General features: G+C 37.7%; 1 protein-coding gene across 2 annotated transcripts in view; it reads right to left on the bottom strand.

Moving 5' to 3' along the window:
• The window catches only part of LOC126177004 (protein O-GlcNAcase), a 173,178-nt gene that overhangs the window by 22,717 nt on the left and 122,635 nt on the right, over positions 1-27,826 (bottom strand). The window contains exons 11-15 of one of the 2 annotated variants that reach the window (XM_049924219.1): positions 16,706-16,759; positions 14,568-14,653; positions 13,077-13,273; positions 8,697-8,892; positions 2,568-2,727 (exon numbers count right to left, since the gene is read on the bottom strand). In XM_049924219.1, the coding sequence (XP_049780176.1) occupies positions 2,568-2,727; positions 8,697-8,892; positions 13,077-13,273; positions 14,568-14,653; positions 16,706-16,759 (693 nt within the window). The remainder of the gene's footprint in view (positions 1-2,567; positions 2,728-8,696; positions 8,893-13,076; positions 13,274-14,567; positions 14,654-16,705; positions 16,760-27,826) is intronic. The other variant, XM_049924220.1, reaches the window with a different exon arrangement.

Raw genomic sequence — 27,826 nt, 5'->3', positions numbered from 1 at the left:
TGGAGGTATGGAAGTGCAGGGAGTTATAAGCTTGTTTACCAGATCTGTTGCCTCTCGTGGTCTGCGTTATGTGAAGTACCTTGGTGATGGTGACAGTAAAGCTTTCCTTGAGGTTCAAAAGTGTGCACCATATGGGGCTGAGACTATTGTGCAGAAGTTAGAATGTGTGGGACATGTACAGAAAGGACTTGGCACTGGACTTAGAAGGCTGAGACAAGATTTGTCAGGAAAAAAATTATCCGATGGGAAGGGAATAAAAGGGAGAGGGCGACTGACGGATGCAGAAATTGACAAACTACAGAGATATTATGGTTTGGCAATAAGAAGGAACACAGGGGACTTGAAAAATATGAAGCAAGCAGTTTGGGCCTTATACTTCCACAAAATGTCCACAGACAATAACCCTATCCACAACTTACGCCCAAAACGAAGTGAATCATGGTGTGGCTACCAAAGGTCAATAGCTGGTGGTGAAGAATATCATCATAGGAATTCTCTACCAACTGCTGTAATGGAAGCCATCAAACCTATATTCAGGGACCTTACAAATGAAAACTTACTGAAGAAATGCCTTCATGGTGGTACCCAAAACCAAATGAAAGTTTTAACCAATGTGTATGGGAAAGATTGCCAAAAACTGTTTTGTGGGAAGAAATGCACTTGCTACTGGTGTTTATGATGCAGTTTCACGTTTTAATGACAGTGTGCAGAGCAGGAAATATGTATTAGAGAAAATGGGAACTAAGACCGGAGTGAACTGTAGCAAAGCTTTGTATGCAATAGACAGAGAGCATGTAGTGAAAGCAGATAAATCATTTTTGGAGGACATAAAATCAAGAAGAGTGCATCATAGGAATGTGAAGAGGAAGGAAACTGACATTGAAAACGAAAAAGAACCTGCTTGTGGTGCTGGACAGTTCTAAAACTATGCCAAATACAAGCAGAAACTTTAACGGCCATTTTCTGCAAAACACAATTTTCTGTACTTAGGTACATGTAGCATCCAAAATAAATATTCTATTACTATCAAACTTGGTATGTATAAAACACAAACTCCTTAATGCAAAACTCTAGAATTTTCCAAATCTATTAAAAATTATGGTAAAAATTGGGATAATTAAACATAAAATTTGAGCTTTTTTTAAACATGAAGTTTAAAATGCAATAACTCAGTCATTTTTCCATAAATTAAATAAATTCTAGAGTTTCATACTCCTTTAAGTATGATTTGTATGCTGTGGAAAATTCATTGAAGAATCTCTCTTACTTATGAAGAAAAGTGTACCTAAAGCAATTAATGCAGCCAATGGTAACGGTAAAAATGGTCGAATTTCACATATAAAAAAAATTGCTTTTGTTATGTTTTTCAACATCCACTGCTATCAGTGTGAATCCTGAATACTTCTTGGTTATGCTGACAAATTTTTATGAATTTATTTGTAAAAGTATAGACAGTGGAAAATAAAATGTCCTGTGGTGCCTCTCCTGCTATAAGTCGGCCCATTTGACGTCCTACACCCCCCCCCCCCACCCCCCCTGTTAAATAATATACAATTTTTTAAAATCATTCTATCAAAATGTTTCATTTAATTATTTAAGCAGCAAATTTTTATTAAGATTTCCAATATACGTATCACAATCCTAGTCCCCCCCTCCACCCCCACCCCACCACGATTCATCACCTGACGGAAGAGAGAGGGTCTGGACAAGGCCAGGGCAAGGTATTCCCCTTGCACATTCTCCCCCATGACACCTTTCAGGGTGCTTCTGTGATTGTGTGGGCAGGAATCAATACTGCTGCAAGGACAGGTTTGGTATTCGTGGAACATGGGAGCCTTACCATATATCAGTATGTGGAGGAAATCTCTCTGGAGCATTTTGTGCCTTTCACTCCATTTATTGGTGGTGAATTTTATGCCAATGCATGACACTGCACACCCACATGATGCAACAATTGTGCAAGAGTTCTTTGGTGAAACAGGAATTCACGCTATGCGATACCCTGATCGAAGCCCTGATTTGAATCCTGTTGAGCATGTTTGGGACCAGCTAGGGAGTAGAGCACGATGGCACTATCCAGCCATCCTACAGGACCTACAGAATGCCCTCCTGGAAGAATGGGATACAATTCATGAACAGGACATTACCACATTAATCAGGAGCATCCTGAAGCATTGAAAGCTGTCACTGGTGGAAGAGGTGGCAATACATGCTTTTGAAGATGCGAACAGAGATGTCCGAGATCACCTCCGAGGTCTGTGAAGCAAAGCGTCAAGTGCATAATATCAAAACAGACGTGCATTACCTTTATGAGTTTACTCAAAATTTCTTTGAAGTGTGCGTCTTTGGCTTACTTTGTTTATAACTGTCTTCCTTTTCTTGTTGTTGAACACTTAGATGGACAGTACCACATCATTCCATCACAAGATAGTTGATTATTGTCATAAAAGTGTCATAATTTTAAAATAAATTTCAGTTTTTGTAAGAAATTGAAGGGTTGTGTTTTTCATGCAGGTCAGTGTATTACCAGCAACCAAGGTTCAACTAAAGATAGAATAATTCCTCACCATTTGCTCGCAGAGCTGCCAGTAAGCAGGTTACTAGTCTCTTGGATACACTCTGATCCAGGACATTTGGAAGCAGCGCACAACACATAACAGATGGATGGTGACTATGGATAACATCAGGGACATCTGCTTTGTATGTATGGAACCATTCTATTACCTCCTGAAATTGAATACAGCACTACAATAGAATTTTTTTAAAAAAAGTGACTTTACATTGTAAGCTTACCGTATTTACCCAAGTATAAGATGACCCTGAATATGACATCCCTGAATATAAGACGACTCCCCATTTTTTAGGAGGCTTCTTGAGAAAAATTTATTTTTTTATCAAATTCTTACTAATCAAAATCATAACTGAACATGTAGCAGATTTTGCTTCTATACTGACGCGAGAATGTTACAATGTCTTTTTCTACAAAAACATACTGTCTCCTCGACACTCTCTCATTGGCTGTGTAAAACCAACAGCTGACACCCCCCCCCCCTATTGTTTCTGTCATACCTCATAGTGAGCAACGACAACATTGCTCCATGAAACATGCAAGTACGCCACTGACCCCAGTCTAGACTTTAGCATACCCTGCAGAAATGTATGCTACTGTTGAGTGTTGGGTATTTGTCCAATTTTAAAGTCAATTCCATTCCGAGCACAAATGGATTTGGGCAAACAGCAGTTTAAACATGGTAGATGTTCATAAAAAGCCAATGTATGCAGTACAGATTACCATGGTTGGAAGCAAAATGAAATTTACTCCTCGCTCACCACTCCCCTCCCAACACTCATCATAGTTATCTCCAAAATAAATTTGTATGAAACCTCAACAGCCAAAGCAACATCTGTAAATTTAAAATGACAATCATATTAATCTATTAAACAGAGTACGTTTTCTTCAGCAGCAATAGTTTAATCTGCGAATATAAGACAATCCCAAGTTTTCCAATGACGAATTTGGGAAGAAACCTCATCTTAAATCGGGTAAATACAGTATATAAAAATTATATACAAAGATACAAAGAGCCACACACAAATGCATTCACAGAAGTGCCTCTACCCCCCCCCCCCCCCCCCCCCCCACACACACACACAATAAGAAAAAACTTGGCTGAAGACTTCTTGCACCTCTGCCAAATGAAAATATATTAACTTCAGTGAAGATAGCAAGCTGTCCTCTCATGTCCAAGAAGTAACAGGGTACCGAATCTATAGAGGTAGGCTAAATTTACATATGTGTGACAAGGTGAGTCACTCAATTAAAAGGCAATGTTGGCCCATCACAAGCTAACGGAGCCCCAGGGGTCGGTGTCATCTTCCAAACTGCCATTTCTGTCTCCCTATAATGGCTCACCATTTTTCTTAATTTATGCACAGAATGAAAAGCTCACCCTCAGCCCCATCAAGTTTGTACCCCTGAACTGTCTTTAAATGATTGTGGTATAATCAGATATCAGGTATACCCCAGTAAGTTGTCTTTTGAGCTAAGGAAAGTTAAGAGAAAAACTTTTATAGTGACAAATTTTTGTACCGACATAGGAAGGAGAGCCATGAGCAACATACTACAAATCCTGACCACTGGAGTGTGAATATGGGGGTTTTTCTTGAGTAATTCAAAAATCTCAGCTTCCAGTGAAAAAGTTTAGCAGTATGAGACTAAACTACATTAAATTTTCTACAAAAAAAGGTTTTATTCATTTATTCTATAGCATTAATAGTTTCTGTGTTGCAGGGATGGAAAAATTGCAAACTATTAAAAGCAGTGTTTTAATGGCATAAAATTAATGTTTGTTGCCAAATGAAGTGATTTAACAACAGATGTTAACTGTGTGTACCACAACTAAATGTAGGAGATCTGTTTTAAGGAATAAATTGTGTTCTGGGGTATGGAAGGGGGGCAGAATGATGGAAGGCAGGTCATCACACTGTGGTCATGCTCTTCCCTCCTTCATAGGTTTGCAAACTGAAAACCTAACACACAACTTCCCACTCTCTCTGCCCCACTACATCACAAGAAAGAACTATCGTATATTTCACAAAGTTATACCAATCCTTTCACAGTGCACCTTATGAACCACCAGCGATGCAGTGCACAGATATTACATTCCTGAATTCAGGTGTGAGTTACCAAAAATACTAACACATATGAACTGGATCTGTATAAATCTCTGCTAACTGTTCTATACTGCTAGGGGAAAATTGATTATTTGTCACCCTGTATGGCAGCTGTATCATTCTTTTGGTGGGGGATGGGGGGGGGGGGGGGGGGAAGAGGCAAATTCCCAACCATGTGTGCTGCTCACTTTCTAGTTTACAAATTGGCTATACTTCCCCAGAATTTTTTATCCAGTTCTCTTATGTGAGTAGACAAAATTGCTTCACTGGGCTCATGTTTACAAAGTACAAAATAAGTTAGTGCTGATTTCCAATTGTTAAGTGAGCTATTATGTAAAAAGCTCAACAGTTGGCGGTATCAATTGTCTACCAAACTGAAGAGCCTGTTCCAAGTTATGTTGCCAATATGTATTCGACAATGTCAATTTCATTGTCCCTACTACCAATGGTTGGGATACTTCTCACAGCATGAGAGGTATCACATGCATCACCCTACCTCAGCTCTCCCAACATCTGAATAGGCACAGAGGCTTAAATTGGCTCTCTTTTTACAACAAAAGTAGGTCACCTATAATATGTTATGAAACTTTGGATATTTGAACGTAAGTCAAGTAATAGATTATAGCAGATTATTTTTCTAGACTTGAACATGATCAGTCCCACTCTATAAGACATACACACCCAATCTTGGAAGATGTACTGTGGATGTGTGGCAAGTAGCTGCACTCAGTGCAGCTGACAACACAAATGCCAGCAATTCCTGAATGGGTGAGATATACGCACTCTACTAGGAATGTAACTCATGGTGAAACAGGTGCAGTAACTTTCTGGTCATTCATTAATTCACCACCAAGTGACTTAAACACAGTTTTATGGCTTTACAGTATGTTGACAACAACATACGGAAGCAATGTGTCATATTTACCAGGCAATTCCTTTTCCTACCAGAGATCACCAACAACATCACACTTACGAATTAAACACTTCTCAACCACTGTTCATAGGAATATATTTTACACTAAAGCTCACTAAACAACTTCAGTTAAGTAATTGCTTAATAAACTGAAAATAACTGCACTATATAAACATGAGTTCAGTGAAGTTATTTTGTCTACTCACAAGAGAACTGGATACAAAAGGCTGGAGAAACTGAAAAATGAGCAGCACTCATGGTAGGTGAAATTGTATTCGGTGGTAGGTGAAATTGTATTCGGTGGACTGTTGCCTATAAACAGATGCCACATCAGTGCTCTTGGAAGAGAGCTGTGGCAGTGACGTGGCTCTGTTGTTGTTCCAACATAATGATTTGCGAAGATGGAAAGAATTTAGATTCGAACAGTGATTAAGTACTTCGTAAAGAAAGGTATGAAAGCAAAGGACTTTTGTGCCAATTTCCAGAATACATTGGGGGACTCTGCTCCTTCATACTCAACTGCTGTCAAGCGGACAAACGAATTTAAATTTGGTCGGGAGAGCTTAGATGATGATCCGCACAATAGTCAGCCAAGATGTGTCACTAGTCCAGAAATCATTGCAAAAGGGCACAAAATGGTCATGGAGGATCGCTGATTGAAAGTATGTGAAATTGCTCACGCTTGCCATATGTCATCTGAAAGGGTATATCACATTTTAACTGAAGAATTAGAAATGAAAAAATTATCTGCAAGATGGGTGCCGCAACTTGACACTGGATTAAAAATGCATGAGAATGGACATATCGGAACAATGTTTGGCCTGTTTTAGGAGAAACAAACAAGATTTTTTGTGCTGGTTTGTGACCACAGATGAAACTTGGGTGCACTACTATATCCCAGACACAAACAAGAGTCAAAGCAGTGGAAACACACTGATTCTCCGCCACCAAAGAAAGCAAATACAATTCCTTCGGTGGGGAAGGTCATGGCACCAGTGTTCTGGGATGCGAAGGGGATTCTGATGATGATGATGTTTGGTTTGGGGGGCGCTCAACAGCGCGGTTATCAGCGCCCGTACAATTTCCCAACCTTTGCTCAGTCCAATTTCGCCACTTTCCTGGATGATGATGAAATGATGAGGGCAACACAAACACCCAGTCATCTCGAGGCAGGGGAAAATCCCTGACCCCGCCGGGAATCGAACCCGGGACCCCGTGCTCGGGAAGCGAGAACGCTACCGCGAGACCACGAGCGGCAGACGCGAAGGGGATTCTGTTTGTAGATTATCTCCCCACAGGGCAAACAATTACTGGCAAATATTATGCTAACCTCCTAGACAAATTGCAAAAGAGGTACATGAAAATAAGCCAGGTTTATCAAGGAATGAAGTCACTTTCCATCAAGACAATGCACCCCACACACTTGCTGTCGCCATGGTAAAATTACATGAACTAAGTTTTGAATTGTTGCCACACCTGCCTTATTCACCTGATATGACTCCAGATGACTTCCATCTCTTCCCAAAACTGAAAATATTTCTTGGTGGACGAAGATTCACTTCAAACGAAGAACTGATAGCCAGAGTTGACAACTATTTTGCAGGCCTGGAGAAAACCGACTTTAGAGATGGGATCAAGGCACTGGAATATCGTTGGACAAAGTGCATTAATCTACAAGGAGACTACATTGAAAAATAAAAAAAAAAACGTTTCAGTGATGTAAGTACTTTCCGTTCCAAGAACTTTTCAAATCACCCTCACAGATTCAGTCCAGATGCATTTAATGTGTTAGAATTACCAGTAACAGTATCACCAGTAAGTACTATTAATGCACTGTTTGGAAAGTAAACAGCCCCAGACACTTCTTTGCACTGTGTCGTCAGGGAGCCATCAGGCATGCTGCGGAAGAGTCAGTGTAACTTTGTGAAACACACCGTAGTTGCTTCTTGCAATGAAGTGAGGAATCACTTGTGGGCTCTTCAGTTTACAGACCTATGAAGGAAGGAGCAGCATGACCCAAATCCGGTGATCTTGCCCCCCGTTCCAGTTACAATGCTACGCCTCTAGAACACAATTTATCCCTTAATATGGGTCTATTGTGCTTACATGTAGTACAAACATTTAATATTAAACAAGGGGAAATCGAGGGTGGAATAATGACAATATTATGAACAGGATAAATTGCTGTTCACCATACAGAGATCTCAAGTCGCAGACAGGCACAACAAAGGTAATGCTAAACACACGAGCTTTCGGCCAAAAGGCCATCTTCTACAGTAGACAAAACACACATGCACATAATGCACACACACACACACACACACACACACACACACACACACACACACAATGTAAAGCATAACACACACACCCATGACTGCTGTTTCTGCTCACTGAGGCCACAGGCTGCAGAGAGAGAGAGAGAGAGAGAGAGAGAGAGAGAGAGAGAGGTCAACTTTAGAACTACGTCTTTGGCCGAAATCTCATGTTTTGCAGCCTTTTTGTTGTGCCTGTCTATAACTCAACCTCTCCTCTATGTGGTGAGTAGCAATCTATTCTTTTCATAATATAAATGTTTAATATTTGTTCTTAATCCTCTTCATCTAATAACAAGCATTAATTTTAATCCATTAAACATTATTTTTAATCATGTGCAGTTTTTCTATCCCCTGCAATTCAGAAACTATTAGACCTACAATAAAAATGAATAGGACCTTTTTGCAGGAAATTTAATGTAGTTTAATTTTGTGCTGGGAAACTTTTCACTAGCAGCCACAGCTTTTGAGTTGCTCCAGAAAAACATATAAAAGTGATCTTTAAACACCCTCACCCTCATGCCCTCACCCCACCAGTCAGGTTTTTTTAGTCTGGCACTCTCTCTTACCACAGTACAAAAACTTGTGACTGCATAATTATTCCCCATATTTGACATTTTTTGGTCTTTGTGACATGGGCTGTATTATAAGTGTCTACATTTGTAGTAAAACATCAAAGAACTTTGAAAATAGGTATGAAAATTAGATCTTAACATCTCATTAAGTCCATTGTAGACAGAACAAAAAGTGTTTGAGGAAAACAAAATAAATCTGAAATATCAATTCAATATTACCTCAGAAGGTGAAAGTGTTCCTGAGAGATTGTTGGACCGAGGATATTTGGCACACATTTCTGGCAACCAGGCTAGTTCCAACTTCTTGTGATACTGCCGTGCATCAAGTGCTGCCAACGCATACCCAACAAGTCCATTCTCATCCTCAACAACAAAGCAGAACTCTGTACTAAGTGCCAAGAACCCTCCAACCAACCTAGTAAAAAAAGTAATTTCACTGTAGTACAGAAAAGCAGACATGTTACAAGCTTAAACTGGGAAAAAAAAGATTCCACAAAATTTAGTGTTACCCTTGTCATGCATTAGACAGATGGGTATTCAATGCTTTCATAACATAATTCAGTATCTGAATATTCAGCAAGTACACTCATCAAGCAATGACAAAATTTTCAATTAGTTAGCCCTAAACATTACATCTACTCACATGACGTACAGTATAAGAATGAAGTATTTACTAACATATGCTGAACAGATTACATAAAGTAAAAAGTAACTGCATCTATATGTAATGTATATCACAAGAAATTAGGACTTCAGCCACCTACACACTTTGAAATAAATCAATGGTGAAAGTTGAAAATTTGGACATGTATGACAGAACGGACACCACATATCTGTATCTCTGTATGTAACATATCTGCAAACATTTCCACACTGTGTTTGACACTTTATCCATGATGTGCACGTTTTCAGATCTGTAAGCAAAATCAAGGCAAGAATTCACTGCTGAATTCTCACCCAGTCCTCCCCTCCCTTCTACTACACACAATAATTCCATGTTTCCCATTCTACTTTCAAAATTCAGCTGTGTCAATCAAGCATGGAATGATATTTTGTTTGGTTTGAATAGATATAACTGTCGAAATGATCATCAGCCTCCTCATTTTCTTAGTTGTAATATTTTATTAACTGCTTAAATCTGTATCTCTGTAGCTGATGTGTTATTTACTGCTGACATCAAAAGCTAATCAATCCTGTCCAACAAGCACCTGCTTCATTTTTCGAAAAAATTATATTAATGATACTTACGTTCAATATGTTATTCCCACCAGCTAATGGTACTGAACTCAAATCAAATTACATTAAGTTGTACACATATTGTCCAACATGATAGTACCTAATCATTACATTATTGTAATACATAAAGAAAGCACCAGCAAAAACTTGGAAATAGTTAAAAGTTTCACAGAAAATGTAACGACCAACCTTTGTCATCATGATGAGCTGTCTCAGAAAGAAACATTTTTTTTAACATGCTCTGCTTTATTAATTCAAATTTAGATATACAATTCCGTCTGCCCTGGAGTGAATGCCACCACAGAAGTAGTTAAAAATCTGACAGCAAGAAAACTGTTTCAAAATTTGATAAATTGAACAAACTTTCAAGGATGTGATTCTCGATAAATTTCCTACATTCCTCTCCCAGATGCAAATTGTCATAACATCATACTTCTCAGTGTCCAATCATGTTCGAGACAGCGCACATATCTGCAGTACAGGAACAAGGATTTGCAATCTGACATCAACGCTGCTGGGCATCATTTTCAGGCATGTTTCATTGGCGTATCTTTCAGTGTTATGTGAGATCGATGTAGGACAAGACAAAATATTGAAGACATCTATGCTGTCCAAATTGTGAAATGGAAACTATAATCTCCTGACATTAAGTGTGGAATCCTCTACTATATACTAATCTGTAGCATCTTTCACTGCAGCTAATAATGCTACAGAACTTACCCTCTGATGTGTTCTGCACAAATGTGCCTTCAGATAGGTCATAGCGGAACTGAAAGACAAGAGAGAAGAGCACCTGTTACACTACACATAACCAATGTGATTTCCATCCTCTTTATAATGACTGGTGAAACTCTTTCCCAAACACTGTTGCAAGCAGCATCTTTTTACACTAATGTCATTATCTTCAAATCTAGCTAAACTTTCACATTTTCTTCAGGTTCCTGTTTACACACCATGGTCTTGCAACAGATATCGGATCAGTGATCAATAATTAGACAGATAGGCAATTTGAGTGCGGGATGCCTGAACAAGCGTGAGTGAAGTTGGATGCCGTTGCTACCCCCTTCCAACAAGGATGCATTGACATTTGCTAGACTTTCGCAATCTACACGTGGCACCTGCACTTTACCAACATATAACCCAATATAAAAAACACAACTCTCCACGGCACAAAGATATTATGTTTATTCAAACAGTATTCCAAATTTGGACAGGTAATTCATGGCAGTGCAAAGCATATGCATATTACAATGTCACTATGGTGCAACCAAATTCACCAACATTTTTCAGAAAAATTAATATGCTTGTACATGGCACTACCATTTAAATAAATATTAAGAGCTACACACTATGTGAAGGTTCTAGGCAGAATAAAACTTCATAACAGATGGTGATCTCTAACTCTACCTCCAGTAGGGAGAGATGTTATTAACTGAACTATCTGTTATGCGTCAAGGCTTCCATCAAGCTGAGTGATATATCTTTCATTATTTCTGATAAGTTGCATGAACATAAATATTAGATGCAGACTTCTAGCACAACATACCAAATTCTGATAAAGAAAGAAAGGAACGTTTCATATGTGCTAATTTTAGGAAGAGATGGAGTTAGTTCCAAGTTCAACTAGGGGGAGTAACTTTGGTGAGTGTAAGTGCTGTGTAATATGAGGTCATCGTACTTACATTTCAGAAAGCTCATAGCTATCAAGTTATCCAAAGAGGAAAGTAAACACAATTATCATACACATGATTTGACCAACAAACTGGAACAAGTGATTTCTGACTGTGTAACATGCTTACTAACAATGAATAAGAAATCAGCAAAGATTCTTACAACACTCATTTAAAGAGAGTAACCCACTGAAATATCAGGCAGATCACACTTTTTGACAGAATAATTTAATTGGGTAGATAAAAAAATCTACTCACCAAGCAGCGACAGAACATACACATGAAAGGAGGTTGTAATTAGGCAAGCTTTCGAAGCCAGTGGCTGCTTCTTCAGGCAGAAAGTCTGCCTAACAAAGGAGCCACTGGCTCTGAAAACTTACCTTCTTTTATGCATGTGAGATGCTGCTGCTTGTGGAACAGATTTTTTATCTATTGAATTACATTATTTTGTCAAAAAAGACAGATCACACTGGATCACATCAACTGACTTACAAAGGATAAAATCATATCTGAAGAACTAGTGATGCATTGGGCAAGTTTACTTGCCACACCCCTTAAAGATTACGAAAACAGAATTCAGAACTTGAAACTACAGATAAGTAATACAGGAGATTCAGTACAAGAAATTACCAAAACAGGACCTTCCAACCAAAGAATTTGAGGAGTATTTGGAGGAAGAATGAACTGAACATTTTTAATAAAAACAGGACTCCACAAAGTAGATCGAGAGCATCAGTTCTTATTTGGCAAAAATCACTGCTAAATTTACCACTGACAACAAGTTTTAAGGGTGCAAAGCAGTATCATTGAGTCAATTGGAACTAAGTATTCAATATAGCACTATAGCAACAGGAAAAACCATTTGAACTTTCGATGGTTGTTAATATGCATATACAGACTGATCACAAACTTAGAAGGAGAAATGAAGATTGATTCATTTTAAGAAAGATTCAAAAAAAGGGGGGAATGTTAAGTCATGAATCAGCAAAGTTCAGGGTGAGAAACACACAAGCTTCAATTGATACTGGAAGAAAGCCTTTCTGTACAAAGTTGATGACCTCATGACAACAAAATGAATACAATTCAAATCATAACAACATAAACTGAAGGGCAAAAATTTCAGTTCAATCAAGTTGAAACAAATAATATGTACACACATCAAGAAAATGATAACCCTAGGGTCCCATGATGATGACAACATGCGGCCCTGGGGAAACAGCTATTCACAATCATGTTGGATGACTAACATGACAGACAATTATGGGATTCTTATGGGGAATTTGAAGGTTTTCCCACCAACAAGGTAAGAAGTTTTCAAATAATCTGAACAATGCAGAATCATTGGGGACAAATGACACACAAGTCAGAGTCCAGAAGTGATTTCCTTTAAGACCATTCGTTTGTTTCATTTATGGATATAATTGGTAACCTTTATAATAATAAGAGAGTATGTAAGATCTGGAATCGTGTCATTCCCACACTGATCGAAATAAGAATAATCAGCACAGAGATTTGACACAACGAAGTACCTGTTACACAGGATGTTGGAATAAGCCATTATTCCATGAATTTTATTCAGAGACTAATTAATTATAACATACACAAACAGGGAAACAGGCAGCCTGCACAATTATTATTACCCAAAACACAGCATTCACCTTTTGAAACTACATTTGCTTGTTTGGTAACTTACTTGTCTCCAATAATATCTGGCAAATCTAGAAAACGGTCAGTTCCATCCCGTCCATCTGCACATGTTTGGCGGCACACTGCATATACCGGACTTTCATCTGATGGTAAGTATGGCCTTATGGTAAAAATCTGACTACTTGGTACATCAGGAGCTTTGTACATGAACAGATCATTTCCAGAATCCACAGGTATTAATCGCTAGAGAAATAAAAGGGGAAAATTATTTATTTTTGTATCAAAAACAATATTCAATGAAACAACATTCAATTTCTACAGTTGTTGAGAATAATAGTGCATCTCAAATATCCACATCATGAATACACACTCCTGGAAACAAACACTTGGAATGCTAAAAATGGTGTATTCATTACAAACTAAAATAAAATACTACACATCACACAAAAAAGCACTAATAAAGCCCAGTGCTCTTTCACAATCATTTTTCCTTATACATGGAAACACACTTAAAATGTCTGAAGTCCTTATGCACCATGTATGGCTTGGGTTAACCACAAAGCATGAAAAGGAAAACAGATCATTATTCACAGAGGGCACAGTGACTAATACGCGAATATAAGGATCCTGATTACAGCACTCATCACAAACCTTCACTTTAAGATGAGTTGAATGTGCCTTCTTGGCAATATATTTTTCTAAACTATCAGATACCTTTTAAGTGTTAAATACAATACTATCAATATTATGGGCAGTGAAGCTCAATTTTGACAAGTTGGAGTAAAGAAAATGGGGCAGCCTCTATGAAAAAAAAGAAAAAAAAGAACATTTTAGTACAGCATTAGTGTGGAAAGATTCAGAGCAACCACACAGAGGCCAAATATGGATGACTGGTGGATGACTTCCTCTCCATAATGCACCTGCACTTTACCACCATATAACCCAATATAAAAAACACAACTCTCCACGACATAAAGATATTGTGTTTATTCAAACAGTAGTCCAAATTTGGACAGGTAATTCATGGCAGTGCAAAGCATATGCATATTACAATGTCACTATGGTGCAACCAAATTCACCAACATTTTTCAGAAAAATTAATATGCTTGTACATGGCACTACCATTTAAATAAATATTAAGAGCTACACACTATGTGAAGGTTCTAGGCAGATTAAAACTTCATAACAGATGGTGATCTCTAACTCTACCTCCTGTAGGGAGAGATGTTATTAACTGAACTATCTGTTATGCCTCAAGGCTTCCATCAAGCTGAGTGATATATCCTTCATTATTTCTGATAAGTTACAAACAAACTAGGTGTTTCTTCTTTTTTATTTGTCACTTGAAATACTGTGACCCTCAAAAACAAATCCCTTTCTCAGCTTTTCATTGTTCAAATTTATTAACATATATAAATCAAAAAGTCATCTTTCCAAGGGCGTGTCTTGTGAATAATGACCTAAAGCTACTTTTTTTCCTTTGTAACAAAATAATTCTGACACTAAACAGCCTACAAACACTTGAAAATATGTGTACCTGAAGGTCAGCTGTCAGACCACCCCTGAACACCCACGGTTCTTGTTCACCACTCATAAATGTCTCCTTCCATCCTTTTGAAAACCCTTTTTTTTTGTAAGAGAACAGAAAATTTAGATAAGTAGAAATCAGTGTATACTGAACTGATTAATGTCTATCTGCTACTATATAATGTCACTACTAATTTAAACGGTCACAGTACCTAATGATTCAGGTAAAAAGGGGTTCAAATACAAATTGTCTTGCAGAATATCTATTAGGTACTGCTAAACCATAACAAACTGTACTTGTAAATTACAACTAATTAAATTTCTGAGAAGTCTACATGAAACCGAGCTTGCTGCCTTTTATGTACTTTGCAGCAACAATCCTGGGAAACTGAGCACTACAAGTTTTCCCTTTTATTACAGAATTCATAAATTCCACCGGAAATGATAAAAAGGTCCTGTTCTTAACTTTGCACATATGACATTCTGCAAAAACTTTTTGTAATTGACTGGAAAATTGAGATGGCTTAATTAAATTAGTGATTCTTGCTACAGCTGTTTTCAGTAAACATTAAGTGAAAAAATATAAATAATTGAAAAATAAACAAAGAGATAATTAAAAATATAAAGCAACATCTGGAGGTCCGCAAATAGTGGAACAATTCCTCTTCCTACAAAAGAAAAATGTAAAGAAATAAAAATTTGTGTACATAGTACTAACATAATATCTGCAAGGTGCATGTATGTAGTACTGATAAATTTCTTGCTTAAAAACTAGTACTGAAGTAAAGGATCTCAAAATGTTTAAGAAACAGCTGCAACAGCATTAATAATACACTAAAAGCCACATGTTTTCTTGTTAGGCAGCATAGAGGAATGGGAGCTTGCAAGGTTGCAGCTGTGGTTTTGCATTGAGAGTAAAACTGTTACAGCACATCTCCCACAGAAACACAAATTCTCATTTCAGTCAAATCAGATGAACATTAGATCTTGTAACTTGAAACCATACAAAATGTAAAAATCACTACCAACAATTGTTGCCAGTTTTTAAAGTCAGTTAGAAAAGTTGAGAGATTCTACAACTACATTTTTTCCTTAAATTCAATAATGTTTCATAGACAGTTTGTTGGTGGAAAATAAAACAACTTGGTAGATGTGCTGACCAGAGTACAGAGAGCATTACTTTCTAGATGTGGCTGTGGTAGTGGCGGCACCAGAGGTGACAGCGGCAGCGGCAGCAGCGGTGGCAGTGGCAGTGGCAAGTATTTGAAGGGAGAGCACTAACCCAATGAATGACCAACCTCTTCCTTCGGGAAAACTGAAACAGTTACTAGAGAGTAACTAACAGTTACCGTCTGGAAGAAGAATTTATAGCAATCATCATAGCACATAGCATGTACTAATATCTGAAAAAAAGTACTAATTTAGAGAAACTAGCTGGCCAGTCCCCTAAGAAAAATAACTGCCATTTCATAATGTAGGCACTAGAGACTGACTTAACCAGTAAATGTGAAAACCTGCCACAGCTTTCCTGCAATTATGCAACTGTAAGAAAGCTGAAAAAAATCAATAAAATCTAAAAGTATGGAAATTATTTTTATCAGGGGAATAGCCAGTATCATATTTTGGCCTGCATCATCCTAGCAGGCGCCTAGAAGAGAAAACAAAATATTATTTTGGTCCCTGGAATGCTGAAATTGGGAGCGCAGCATGCACATGTGGCTTACCTGAATCATTAGGTTCAGGATTTTTGTGTCACAGAACAAATGTACCAAACAAGCATGCATTTTTGTCAGTACCTTATTTCCTCAAACAAACAAAAATTGAAAATCTATTTCAAGCAAAACAATTTCTATGCTACGTTTGTCACTCACTTTTAGCGTGTGAGTGTAAACTTCATTTTCCTCAATTTTAATGACTTTAGTTTTTGTGACTATGAAGACATGATACAGTTACATTAACCAAATGTAATGTTCTGTGACAACATTAATACTACAGAAAAAGGGATGGGCATTTTAATGGATTAATCTCAGAAATGCCACTGCTAAAACATGGAAACTGGTGATGACGCTGCCAGTGGACGTCTTGTCATATGAATGTTTTGGCAGAGGCATTGTTGACATGATTGCTAGTTACGAGAGTACCGCGTACATGTGTAGCTGCCGAGGGTGAAGCTGGCTACCATCTGCGGGAAGCGGCCGCTAGCTGTGGAAACAAGCATACATAAATTAGTAAAAATACAACTTCCTGTTCAGAAAAAAACATAAGTCACCCAAGTCAGATGGAAGCTCTCTTCTCAGCACAATGTGGAACACAGCCTGTTTAAATAAGGGCAGCTGCTGTTTAACCCTTCAAAACATATCTTCAAAAGTTCAAAGGCACCAAAGTTTTCTGTATTTTATAATTTTAAAGATCAAGCAACAAAATCAATGAGATATTCTTTTCTTCTGAATTTATTTTCTTATTTGTCTTTGCAATCTGTAATCATACAAACATTCACTATTGGTATTTGAAGTTATGGGCACAGCTGGCAGTAGGAAACAATTTGTAATGAAGGGTTAAGGCTTGAGCAGAAGTATATTGTTTTATCAGTCACAGCATTTAGTTCAGAGTCTCCTGTATGTAAATAATGATGCAAAAATTGACAATTTGCAACACAGCATAGCAACTGTCAAATGTAATTGATTCTTTGCTACAATATAGTGATAAGTATTCTTTTCCCTTGCTGAATCTGTGTACAGTATATTACTGGAAACTGAAAAAGAACACCGTGAAGGCTTGTTATTAGGTTTACTAATACTGACCTCACATGGAATCAGGATTACCAACACTGACCTTATATGGATTCAGGATCACTAATACTGACCTCACAGTGTTTATGGGTCTAATTTAACACTTGAACAGCTCTGGATGTGTTAACGCGTGCGCATTTGTACCCGTCCCTGTGTGCTCTGAACGTGCTTACGCGAACCACCAGTCGTAGACACTTTCAGATTACCAGGTAGAAGGACTGGTGGCGCGCGTAAACACGTTCCGAGCACACAGGGACAGGTACAAAGGCGCACATTAACAAGTCCAGAGCAATTAAAAAGGGTGTAGGAAAAGTTTTTTGTTAAGATTGCTGAGGGAATTCTTTCACCATTAGCTGAAGTGATACTGAAGACTATCAGGAAAAACTTTTAAAACACAACCTCATCAGGGTGTATACGGGGACAAGGAAAAAAAATTCCCGGATTATTCCCGGATTTCTCCCGGATATCCCGTTTAAAGATTATGCTTTTTCCAGGGCGAAAATACACTTTTTCTGTGCTAAGTGGCAGTAGGTTTTCCGTAGATTTTCCTTCGGAACTGTAAAACTTATCAATCCTTTGAATGGTTAATGTTTTATATCATCGCGTAGAACTTCCCGAAAAAAAAAGAGATAAGACTGAGCAGAGAAGTTTTGGAGAGACTTTTAATAAAAAAAGGAGAGAAGTTTAGGAAAGACCTTTGATTTGCAGCAACATATTCGCTGCCTATTTTCGAAAGTATAAATTCGAATTGCACCGAACACAGAGCGTTAGTTTCCGGAGCGTTGCAACCGAGGTTGCGATGTCCTTTTGTAAGGGAGTCATGTCTCAAGCCACAAGATCTCGCCAGCCGATGGCAGCAGCTAGTGATGGGCTAAACTGCGATTTTCCGATATCAGTGATTTCTGTGAATGCTACTTTTCAGTATCTGTTATTCTCGACTGTGATTTGTCGCAGTTAAGAGTCGCAGTTAAGGAACCTAGGTCGTGTATCCCTCCGCCACTGCTACTTCCGCGATTTCTGTGACTTCCGCGATTTCTGTGACTCCTGCGATTTCTGCGACTTACCACCGTATGAAAAAGTTACATCTGTCAACACAGGAAATTGCGTCTCAACAAACCTGTCATTGGCAAGTATGTTTTACGTTTTTTCTTCCGTTGGCTTTAATTTTGTATTAAAGAAACAACTGTGAAAATATTAATAGTGTAATTAATATGTAAGTAGCCGTACAGTACCGTAATAGTTCGTATTTAGAAAATGAATTCTAACATATTGTTATGTTCACAGGTACCTGAACTACATTTCAGTCACTCAGTAAAGTGATAACTCAAAATATCATTGTCAACAGATCTGAAGAAATTGCCACTGCGTCTTTAGGCCGTTTTCGTCAGACGAGAGGTTAGTTTCTAAGCGTTTCGATGGACTTAATTACTTCAGTGAGATCGTTCTTGCAAATGTGACATTCATTGTAGCAAATATTAGCAATCTACTCTGTCAATTATATTGCTAGTAATTAATGACAGCAAAAATTGTTTAATAATCCTTGTGTTTTTGCAGACACAGTTCTGACTCTGATTACTGGTTGCTGTACGTATCTATCCACATCAAGGCTGTTGAGAGAGACTCGTGAAGATTCAAGGCAGCTCTTAGAGGATTTGCAGTTTAAAAGTGAAATAATTGTGAAATAAGTGTGTGAATGATTAAACTGTGTTTTATTGAAGTTGTTGTGCGATTTTAAAGGAATAATAAATGTCAAATACAGTGAGTGAATAATAAAAATCTCATTTTCCACATGTTTAAGCCATCCTACACCCATAATTTTCCACCACTTACTTATTGGTAAACACTTGTTGGAGAGTGACATGCCCCCCCCCCCCCCCCCCGCCCCTTTCTCCACAATCTTCCAGTTAAATCAAGAATAGCTTAAGTGCATTACTTGAAAGTAACACAGGAAAAGCTTACTTATGTAGGTGGTAGTAGTGTCGGCAAAAAGTTCTTGTGTGTGAAGTTGCCATGTAGAACACCAGGTGTAAAACTTTTCTCCCGAGTCTTGAACTGTGTCGGAACAAAAGTGAGGCATCCATATGACTGTTTTCATTTCTCTACACTTATACAGATGTCTGAGTTCTGCTGTGTTAACATTGCAAAGTCCTGTAGGCATGTGGAGTATTAACCAAAACTGTCATATTGGAAGCAGAATCAAACACATTTGTTACGTTACTTGATATTTTCAGGAGAAAAAGGCAATGTTGCTTCTTATTAATATAATACATTCAGAGTCACAGCAGTATTTGACCAACCATAACTGATGCTGAATGTGCATGTCGTCATATAATGTGAAGGGCTTATTTCAATAGCGGTACAAGTCCATTACCTCCACTTTTCTGTATATAATGCTTCTGAAATTAATGATCCAAACAAACATAAATAAAGGTTCATCTCTAGCAAGAAGCCATATGCTAGAATATTTCTGGTATCTCAACTGCAGATTTTCAGCGCTCATTTAACTTTACGACTCTGTATCTCAAAATGAACAAAAATGGACTTGTACCACTATTGAAATAAGTCCTTCATATGCACACGCAGCAAACCGATCTCGTGAGGCACAAGGCTGTCATAACGAAGTACGTACGTCGGTCAACAGATGGCACTAGGAAAAGAATGTTAACTGCGCTTTTTAGTTGCTACTTGCGACTCTTAGTTGCGACTTGTCACAGAAATCGCAGAAAGCAGTGCTAAATTTGACCAATATATGGCTCACGTCTTTGAATGTGAAATATTACTTGCGACTGCTAACTGTGACTGAAATCGCAGTTAGATTCTGTAAAGTTGCTACTGTGATATCTGTGACTTCTCAGTCACTGTGATTTCTAACATACGCGATTTCCTGCCCACCACTAACAGCAGCTATTCAGAGCATAGGACACGTGTTATAGTCAGCCAATAGCAACATCACTGGTTAGATAGCGCGAACACGCAAGAGGAAAAGTTAACGGTTTACATTAATGTACACAGTGCCGTATATCTACAAGGAAAGCTAAGCTTTCACATATAATATTGGTCTCTACGATTAACACTCTACAATAGAAGCTAAGCTTTCACATGTAATATTGATCTTTTTTCACGTGTGTTATACTTTAAGGTACATCTCACAAATGTGCCAGTAAATTTAAAATTATGACATAAATGCCTCGGTTCGAAATTCCTGTAAGTGGCTGGTCCTCAAACTGTTCAGTTTCGAACACTCTGTGATTTAGATATCCATCCCACTTTATCACACGTAACATAATTCATCTTGCGTAAAAAGAAATTTACTTTGAAAGTAATCCTTTTCTAACCACCGTTCGCAGTACTGTTAAAAATAGGTTCGATTTACCAGTTGCCAGAGAGCGCCAGAAAACGCATTATTGTGCGTGTGCAACTGCAATGGTGTAGGAAGCCCGCATGTTCGTGTGTATAAAGCACTAAGAGAGCATACATTACACCATAAAAGAAACAGGGCATCAGGGGGTACTCCAAAGAGCATAGAAATTTCGTAAACCATACTGAAATGCATAATTCGGCTTGAAGTGCAAATTGGCTTTTTCCAGATTCACAATGAAGTAGGTCCCTTCTGATATTAAGCTTTTCAGTGTGGTTTTTGGGATGTAAATTATCTTGGAGTACCAATACTCGCGATCTCATTTTTGGTTCTTTATTATGGCATAATGCCATACATGGCAGAAGATGATAACGTGCACTTGAAATTGCACTTGAAATTCAGCGAACAGTTAGAACTAGCCAACACTGTAGAATGAAACACTTCGTTTCAAATAAAATGATTGCCTCAGCGGAATTTCTTTAGCAAATCTGCAAAAATAACTTCATTCTTCTGTAAGGCGATTAATGCTTGACTGCTACAAACTTGGAAAGAAAATAAAAATCAGAAAACTGAAATTTATAATATTTTTCTGCCCTCCGTAATTATGTGAATGTATTTTAATTCACTTGATAGCTCCCGGCCACAGAAATCCGTTTTGTTTTCCTTTGACTTGGGAGCTGTACACGAAGAGAAGCAGCGAAATCACTTAACGTAAAAACGTGTCACGTGGAGGTTAACTCCCTCCCCACTACAACTCTGTGCAAGCGTGAATCTGGCAGCTAGGCCGCGCGAGAAAAATTTTTCTCGTTTGCATCAGGCTGCTTGCTGCTGCTACCGATACAGCTAACAGCCAAACTTCAAGTAGCGGGAGAAGGTACTGCTTATACGCGAGTCAAATGCGCATGCGCAACAGACCGCTGGCAATTGGTCAAACGAACCTAATGTGAACAGTTGTGACGTGATGCTCATAGCAAGCAGTTTATTGTTACGAAGAAGTACAGGCTGCCCCCTGCGGCCTTTGACATGTTTTTGCTATTTGCAAACGCTTGTGCGTGCACGGTTTTTTGTTGTTGTAAATTGCACATTTCCTTTGTCACTAAAGTTTTATTTCTTCCCCATTCGTTTATATTTTATTGCTGCAGTATCATTCTCCAGCAGCAGGATACAATAACAGTCTTTGCTAGAGAATCAATTCTGGAGCCAAAATTTAAAAAAAATTCCCGGAATTCCGAAAAATTCCCGGGTTTTTCCCGGTTTTCTCCCGGATGAAAAAGTTCCCGGGTTTTTCCGGATTTCCCGGTTGTCCCGGGTCGTATACACCCTGCTAATGTTTTGCATCTTCACTTAATCTCTGCATACTTATTACACATTATAAAACAACACAAGTTCACCACCCATTTCACATCACATACTGGGCATAAGATTTCAGGAAACAGACCCTATATATTATTCAAGTGATACATTTGGCAAATATTTTACCAGTTTCCTAACTAGCATTCAAATCGCTGGTGAGGAAATTATAAGCATCATTTAAAGTGCGCAACATAACTGTACTTCCCTATGGTATGGACTTCCCAGGTCCTTAGTGTATAGCCAGGCACAGACTGCAAAGTAGCTGTAGATTGCAAGGAGGCACAAAATAAACAAATTTCATGCATCTCCCACCCCAGTGCGAGCCTTTCACTGTGTCACTATTACTGCTTATTTTTTGAAGCTTCTCATTTGCTCTCACAAAATCTTCCCACCGCAGAAGAATCTGAGATAAAAATCTACGAATCAAAAGCATGTCCTCAATGACAGCAGCAAGGAATGCTAGCCACAAGGAGACATATACAGTCACCTTAAGGTGCTTTGCAAGCTCTGAGCTGACACTTGACGATATCTGAAATGTGTCTGGAATTGTCGACAAATGGTGTTCTTCGGCTCGGACATGTACTGTACTTCAACATCACATTCCTTATAACTAGTGTGACGTTATTAAAGATTTCATGGCATGAAAAAGTTTTCTGGTGGGGAAATTCTAGTTACAGTGAGGAACAAATTACTGACGAAGCTATAAACATAATCAGTAATAATATTGATGTAGTAAACAGATCCCAGCAAGCTATCTGCAGTAAACACTGACCGCAGGGAAGTCTAGGTGAATGTTTTCTACATTGCCACAACATGGTTTCACAAGCTGCTTTGAAGCTAGCATTTACAGGGTGAGAGCATAGCATGACATGGTCAATTGTGTAATGTAAACAGGGACAAACTCTAATTACTGTGCTTCAGTATCCACTCCAATGGCAATTGAGTGTGTTACTGTATAAAAACAACAGTAGACATATGCACCAACAGCTGCTAAACATCAATTCAAGAATGAGCAATAAACACTGTATTCCAAAATATTTGTGCCTTGCATTACACTGCACTCACTTTTCAGATGCACCAGATAGAGCTATCCATCCCTATTTAAAAAGCTGATAAGTCCTTATTGTCCGTATTCATGTATGAGGTACGTTGTTTTCTAGCTGATCAGTATCATCAAACGCTTCTAACATATACTAAAGAGAGTAAGTAAATATACCATGAGCCCAACTGGTTCCGTGATCATTCACCATTATTGGGGTACAATATCTTCCTTTCTTTTTAAGTCAGTTAAATCAGGATTTTCCCAATTCTAAACAAATAAACTCTGCATGTTATAACCTCACTTGTGTTTTGTTCCTATAGCAGTTTATCATTATGTTAAGCCCGAACAGCATCTATTAGTATGTGGTACTGAAGCAGAGATAAAACAAGATGTTTTCTATATGGCCTAGTTTGGTGATGGATTTAAGGGACCTGAATGACAAGTGAAACATTGAACTGTGTTAACTACAAGAGGGGAAAGTTACTGCCTTCTATTTTGCTAATAAAACACAATGATAGTACAATGAAAAAGCATCACAGTGGAGCAACTACAGCACTTCAGTCAGGAAGGTAGTTTCCAATGACTTTTACATTCTGTGGAATCTGAAACTATGATGAATACAATAGTCCACCATCAGCTTGTGGAGCTCAAAGTAACAAAAATTAATGTATCACTCCCTCACAAACAATGTGTGGTTATTAAGCATTACGAACATTTTGAACAGTCGGTGCAAATCTAGACTGTACATGTAGTGTTAGAACACACAAATGATTACATTTGACAAAATGAGTTGGGAGCTAGCAAAATAGCCAACTGCTTCTGTACCGCATAATAATTTCCATATGTCTAATGAGTACACGTTTGTTTGTCCTCTAAGCTAGTAATCTGATCGTGATTAAACTTTGGTGAGTTCTTGTGTGCATGCCCATGAGGGTTTCTGAGGATGTACAAAAACATACAGGGCAGAGAGGGGGGGAGGGTGAAAGAGGGGGAATGTCTGGGGCAATTTCAGCCAAATTTTGTATATAAAGGCTCATTATTTGTATAAAACTACTGTAGGTGTAGGGTGCCCTAATACCCCTACAGTTTGGTGTGGGAGTGAGAAGCCATGAAAGTAAAAATATTTGATAATGACTGATGTACTAATATTGAATTGATAGTTTCCTGTTTCATAAGACTCATTGGTGAAAGTCCCAATAAATTTTCACCAAGAGTGTGGAGGTGTGTGGAGTGGGGATTGCAAAGGCAGTGAAATGTCAGCATCTCTCTGTCATGACTGAAGCAATTTCTACCCAACTTAGTACCTGTATCACTGGAAAAAAATTACTGTGGCAATAAAAGACCCCTAGCATCCCTATGGATGAAGGTGAAGCTGAAACAGGTAACACATGCATATGTTTGAAAATGATCTGATGACATTTTTTCCTGTATATGGTTGACTTGGAATACTTCAAAAATGTGAAGTTCACCCAGTCTCTTACTCATGTTGTTCAGTGTGTCAACAAGGTCGCGACAATGTGCACTGCGACAGGGCAACAATGCTGTACAAGTCAAAAGGAGATGTACTGATTCCACATATTCTCATCATTCCTAATGACACACTATCTGATTTCATACAACTGGAGTTCCTGGCTAACCTTGCATTCTCAATGACCATCTAAAAGGCCCAAGGTTAACCACTTGAAGTAAATCTGGAAAATCCATGATTTACATGTGGACAATTGTATGTTGCATGCTCACAAGTGGGACAGCTGAAAAATTTAATCATTTTCCAGAAGACTACCAAAAAATTTGCATACCCAAAAGCACTTTAATTAACTTAAAATTTATTTCAATGCGCAAAAATCATTGTCATTAATTTATTTTATACATATAACTGTGCCTTGTATAGGGGTATATGCACCTACTTAAAATGAAAAGGGGTATATGCACCTATTTAAAAAGAAAAAGAATCATTGCAACAGATATCATGCACAGCTAGTGATTCCATACATCGAAACTGAGGTTTGCAACATCCGAACACGCATCACAGAACTGAAACAGTACATACAGTTTGCATTCTAACATTTTTTAAATGCTATAATACTCTCCTCACAATAAATTATGTTGCACCTTTTTGGTGTTCTTCTTCAAGTATGCCAATATATAACAGATACCAGATTTCAGCTTACTAGTGTCATTTTTCGAGCTGTCAATATACACCACATCCTGATGTTCCCCTTCTGATCTTGCAAGATCACCAAACACATTTATATTTCCTTTAATAAATTGATTTTGACACATTCATCCATAAACAATGAACAAAATTTCATAATGTAAGTACATCTGTATGCACTTACAACAATGCAAATATTAGATTACTGATAAAGCTCTATTTTGACTTTCACATAAAGCTCATGAATTCCTATGACAACATAATGAAACAACTGATTGCATAAAATCACTACTGCATGTACCTTATGCAAGATCAGCTGTCAAACGTGTTAAATGACTTGCAGACATGTTTCCCAAGAATAGCTTGTTATCTAAGATTGCCTAAATGCTGAGAATGAATTAGAAATTCAAATAAAGATAGGACTGGAAATGCAATTCCTGAATACTTCCATCCACAGTATTCATTATGCATTCCTAGTCCTAATCCAAGATGAAGTAAAGTTATCCACAGACTCTAAACATCACATCAGTGTAAATAAGAACAATATACGAAATCCTCCTTTTTCTAGTCCACAAGAACATAATGATTCATTTTAATTTAACACTTGAGAATTTTATTCAATCAGCATATTTACTATAAAAGCAGAGTCTATAAAATAGTTTATAAATATTTTACTGTCATATTTAGCAACATTACAAGAAGATAAAATCTGTGGACCATACATTTACTTGCATCTTCAGTGGCAACTGTAGCACCATAAATATGTTGTCTCCAAGTAGGTAACTTGTCCATTCCCCTTGCATGTATGAAATCAGCTGTAACCAATAGACATGGCACACAAACAGTGCTTGTTTCAATTCTGCATACATGGTTAAGACAAATCCATAAGCTTGAAAATCTTTTGGTTGAGATTTCTGCTTCAGCAAAACTCTGAAATGGCTAGTGAGGGACAGGGAATGAAGATTATTTCAGTACAGTAGTAACAGCATACTTTAACAGAATCTGAAGGGTCTCAAAATAACTTCAACAACAGGCAGTTAACAAAGTATTGTTACATGTTGTTAGCACTAAGGAAAATTGATCACAACATATTCTTCCTTAACTAACTGTGTTTGCCAGTTTTTCTAAATGTATGACATTCAATGAATGGCACATTTCTGGGGTGTATCAGACGGACTTTTACTGATGATATATACATATAGCTCCAAAATTTGGCCAGACAGCTGCTCTCTAAAGAGGATTTGAAAGAAAAGGAGTGGTAATTTTTGAAATTAACATACTGCATCTCTCAACTGAAAGCCATACAAATGCGCCATGAAATTAAGGAAAAAGAAGAAGAAAGAAAAAAGGTAAGAAAAAAACTGTTTTGACAATGGCAGTGTTACAATGACACAAACACAAGTGTTCAGCAGTAAACATTATACAATAGCATAAATAAAGTGATAACCATTTCTTTACAACTTAAAATACCTGAGGAACAACCAGAAACCTGAACTACATACAGCACAATGCTTTGTTTAAATATCCGTATTTTGCTGAAGCTGGCATAATACTGCATTCATTCTCATGCATGCAAGAGGAACAGACATAGCAGTTACATTCTGTTAAAAGACACTTATATGCTGTGTATTTTTAATGGGTGTGCACTACACCATTTTAAAGCTGGAAATTTGTTATAGAAAGACAAATCTTGCTCTCTGACTACAAATAAGTACGTGTGTTAGTAAAAAGGTAACAACCAACAAATAAAATACTGATAACTAATTACTGCAAAATCATTGCATTACATATGGTCATATTGCCCAACCTGTGGCTTTACAATTTTGTGGACAATCTGTTAGACATTGCCTTTAGCCTTTACAAAAGAAAAGCATAAAATGAATTAACAAACTAAAATGTGGAAAAAGTTTCACATACCACACGATATGCCTACCACCCAAAATGTGCGCACGTGCTCACACAGATACACATCCCCCCCCCCCTTCCCCATCACTAAATAAACAACTGTGAAACAGAAACACACAAATGTGAAACAGACAAATGAATATAATGAATAAAAATGGGGTTGGCAGTAGAAGGTGTTATTATGACCTATGAAAAAGTAGAAGTAGTACAGGGTCATCTACATTGCTGTTTTTTGGAATTTGTGAATTGTGAGTCACATCACAATTAAATAAATGGCAAATGCATTAGTTACCTTGCTTTATCTGATACCCTTTTGTACTGAAAACAAATGTGAGTGCTTAAGAACTTTTTTGTGCACTGTTAATATTTGCAATCAAACTGCACTGCACAAAACTGGCTGAACAAAGGGAAATAATCATTTTTGTGTTAAAATATCTTGGGCATTTGTTCTCCTCACATGCAAATAACAGTTGCTGATGAATAGGTTAGAAGAGTGTGAGAAGGACGGGTGAAGGGGATGGCAGCAAGAAGGAGAAGAAAATTATTCTGCAACTAGAAAGTAACTTTTTCTGTTACAGGTGACCTCTAATTAGTGTCTGCTGTGGCGCTCAACACGATCAAGATTATAGTTATAATTCACTTCTTTCCCTTAAATTTTGCAAGTAAT

This window comes from Schistocerca cancellata, chromosome 3 (genome assembly GCF_023864275.1).
Source record: "Schistocerca cancellata isolate TAMUIC-IGC-003103 chromosome 3, iqSchCanc2.1, whole genome shotgun sequence".
NCBI lineage: Eukaryota > Metazoa > Arthropoda > Insecta > Orthoptera > Acrididae > Schistocerca > Schistocerca cancellata.
The sequence above is the reverse complement of the archived record's forward strand: the minus strand, read 5'-3'. Positions and strand labels throughout refer to the sequence as shown.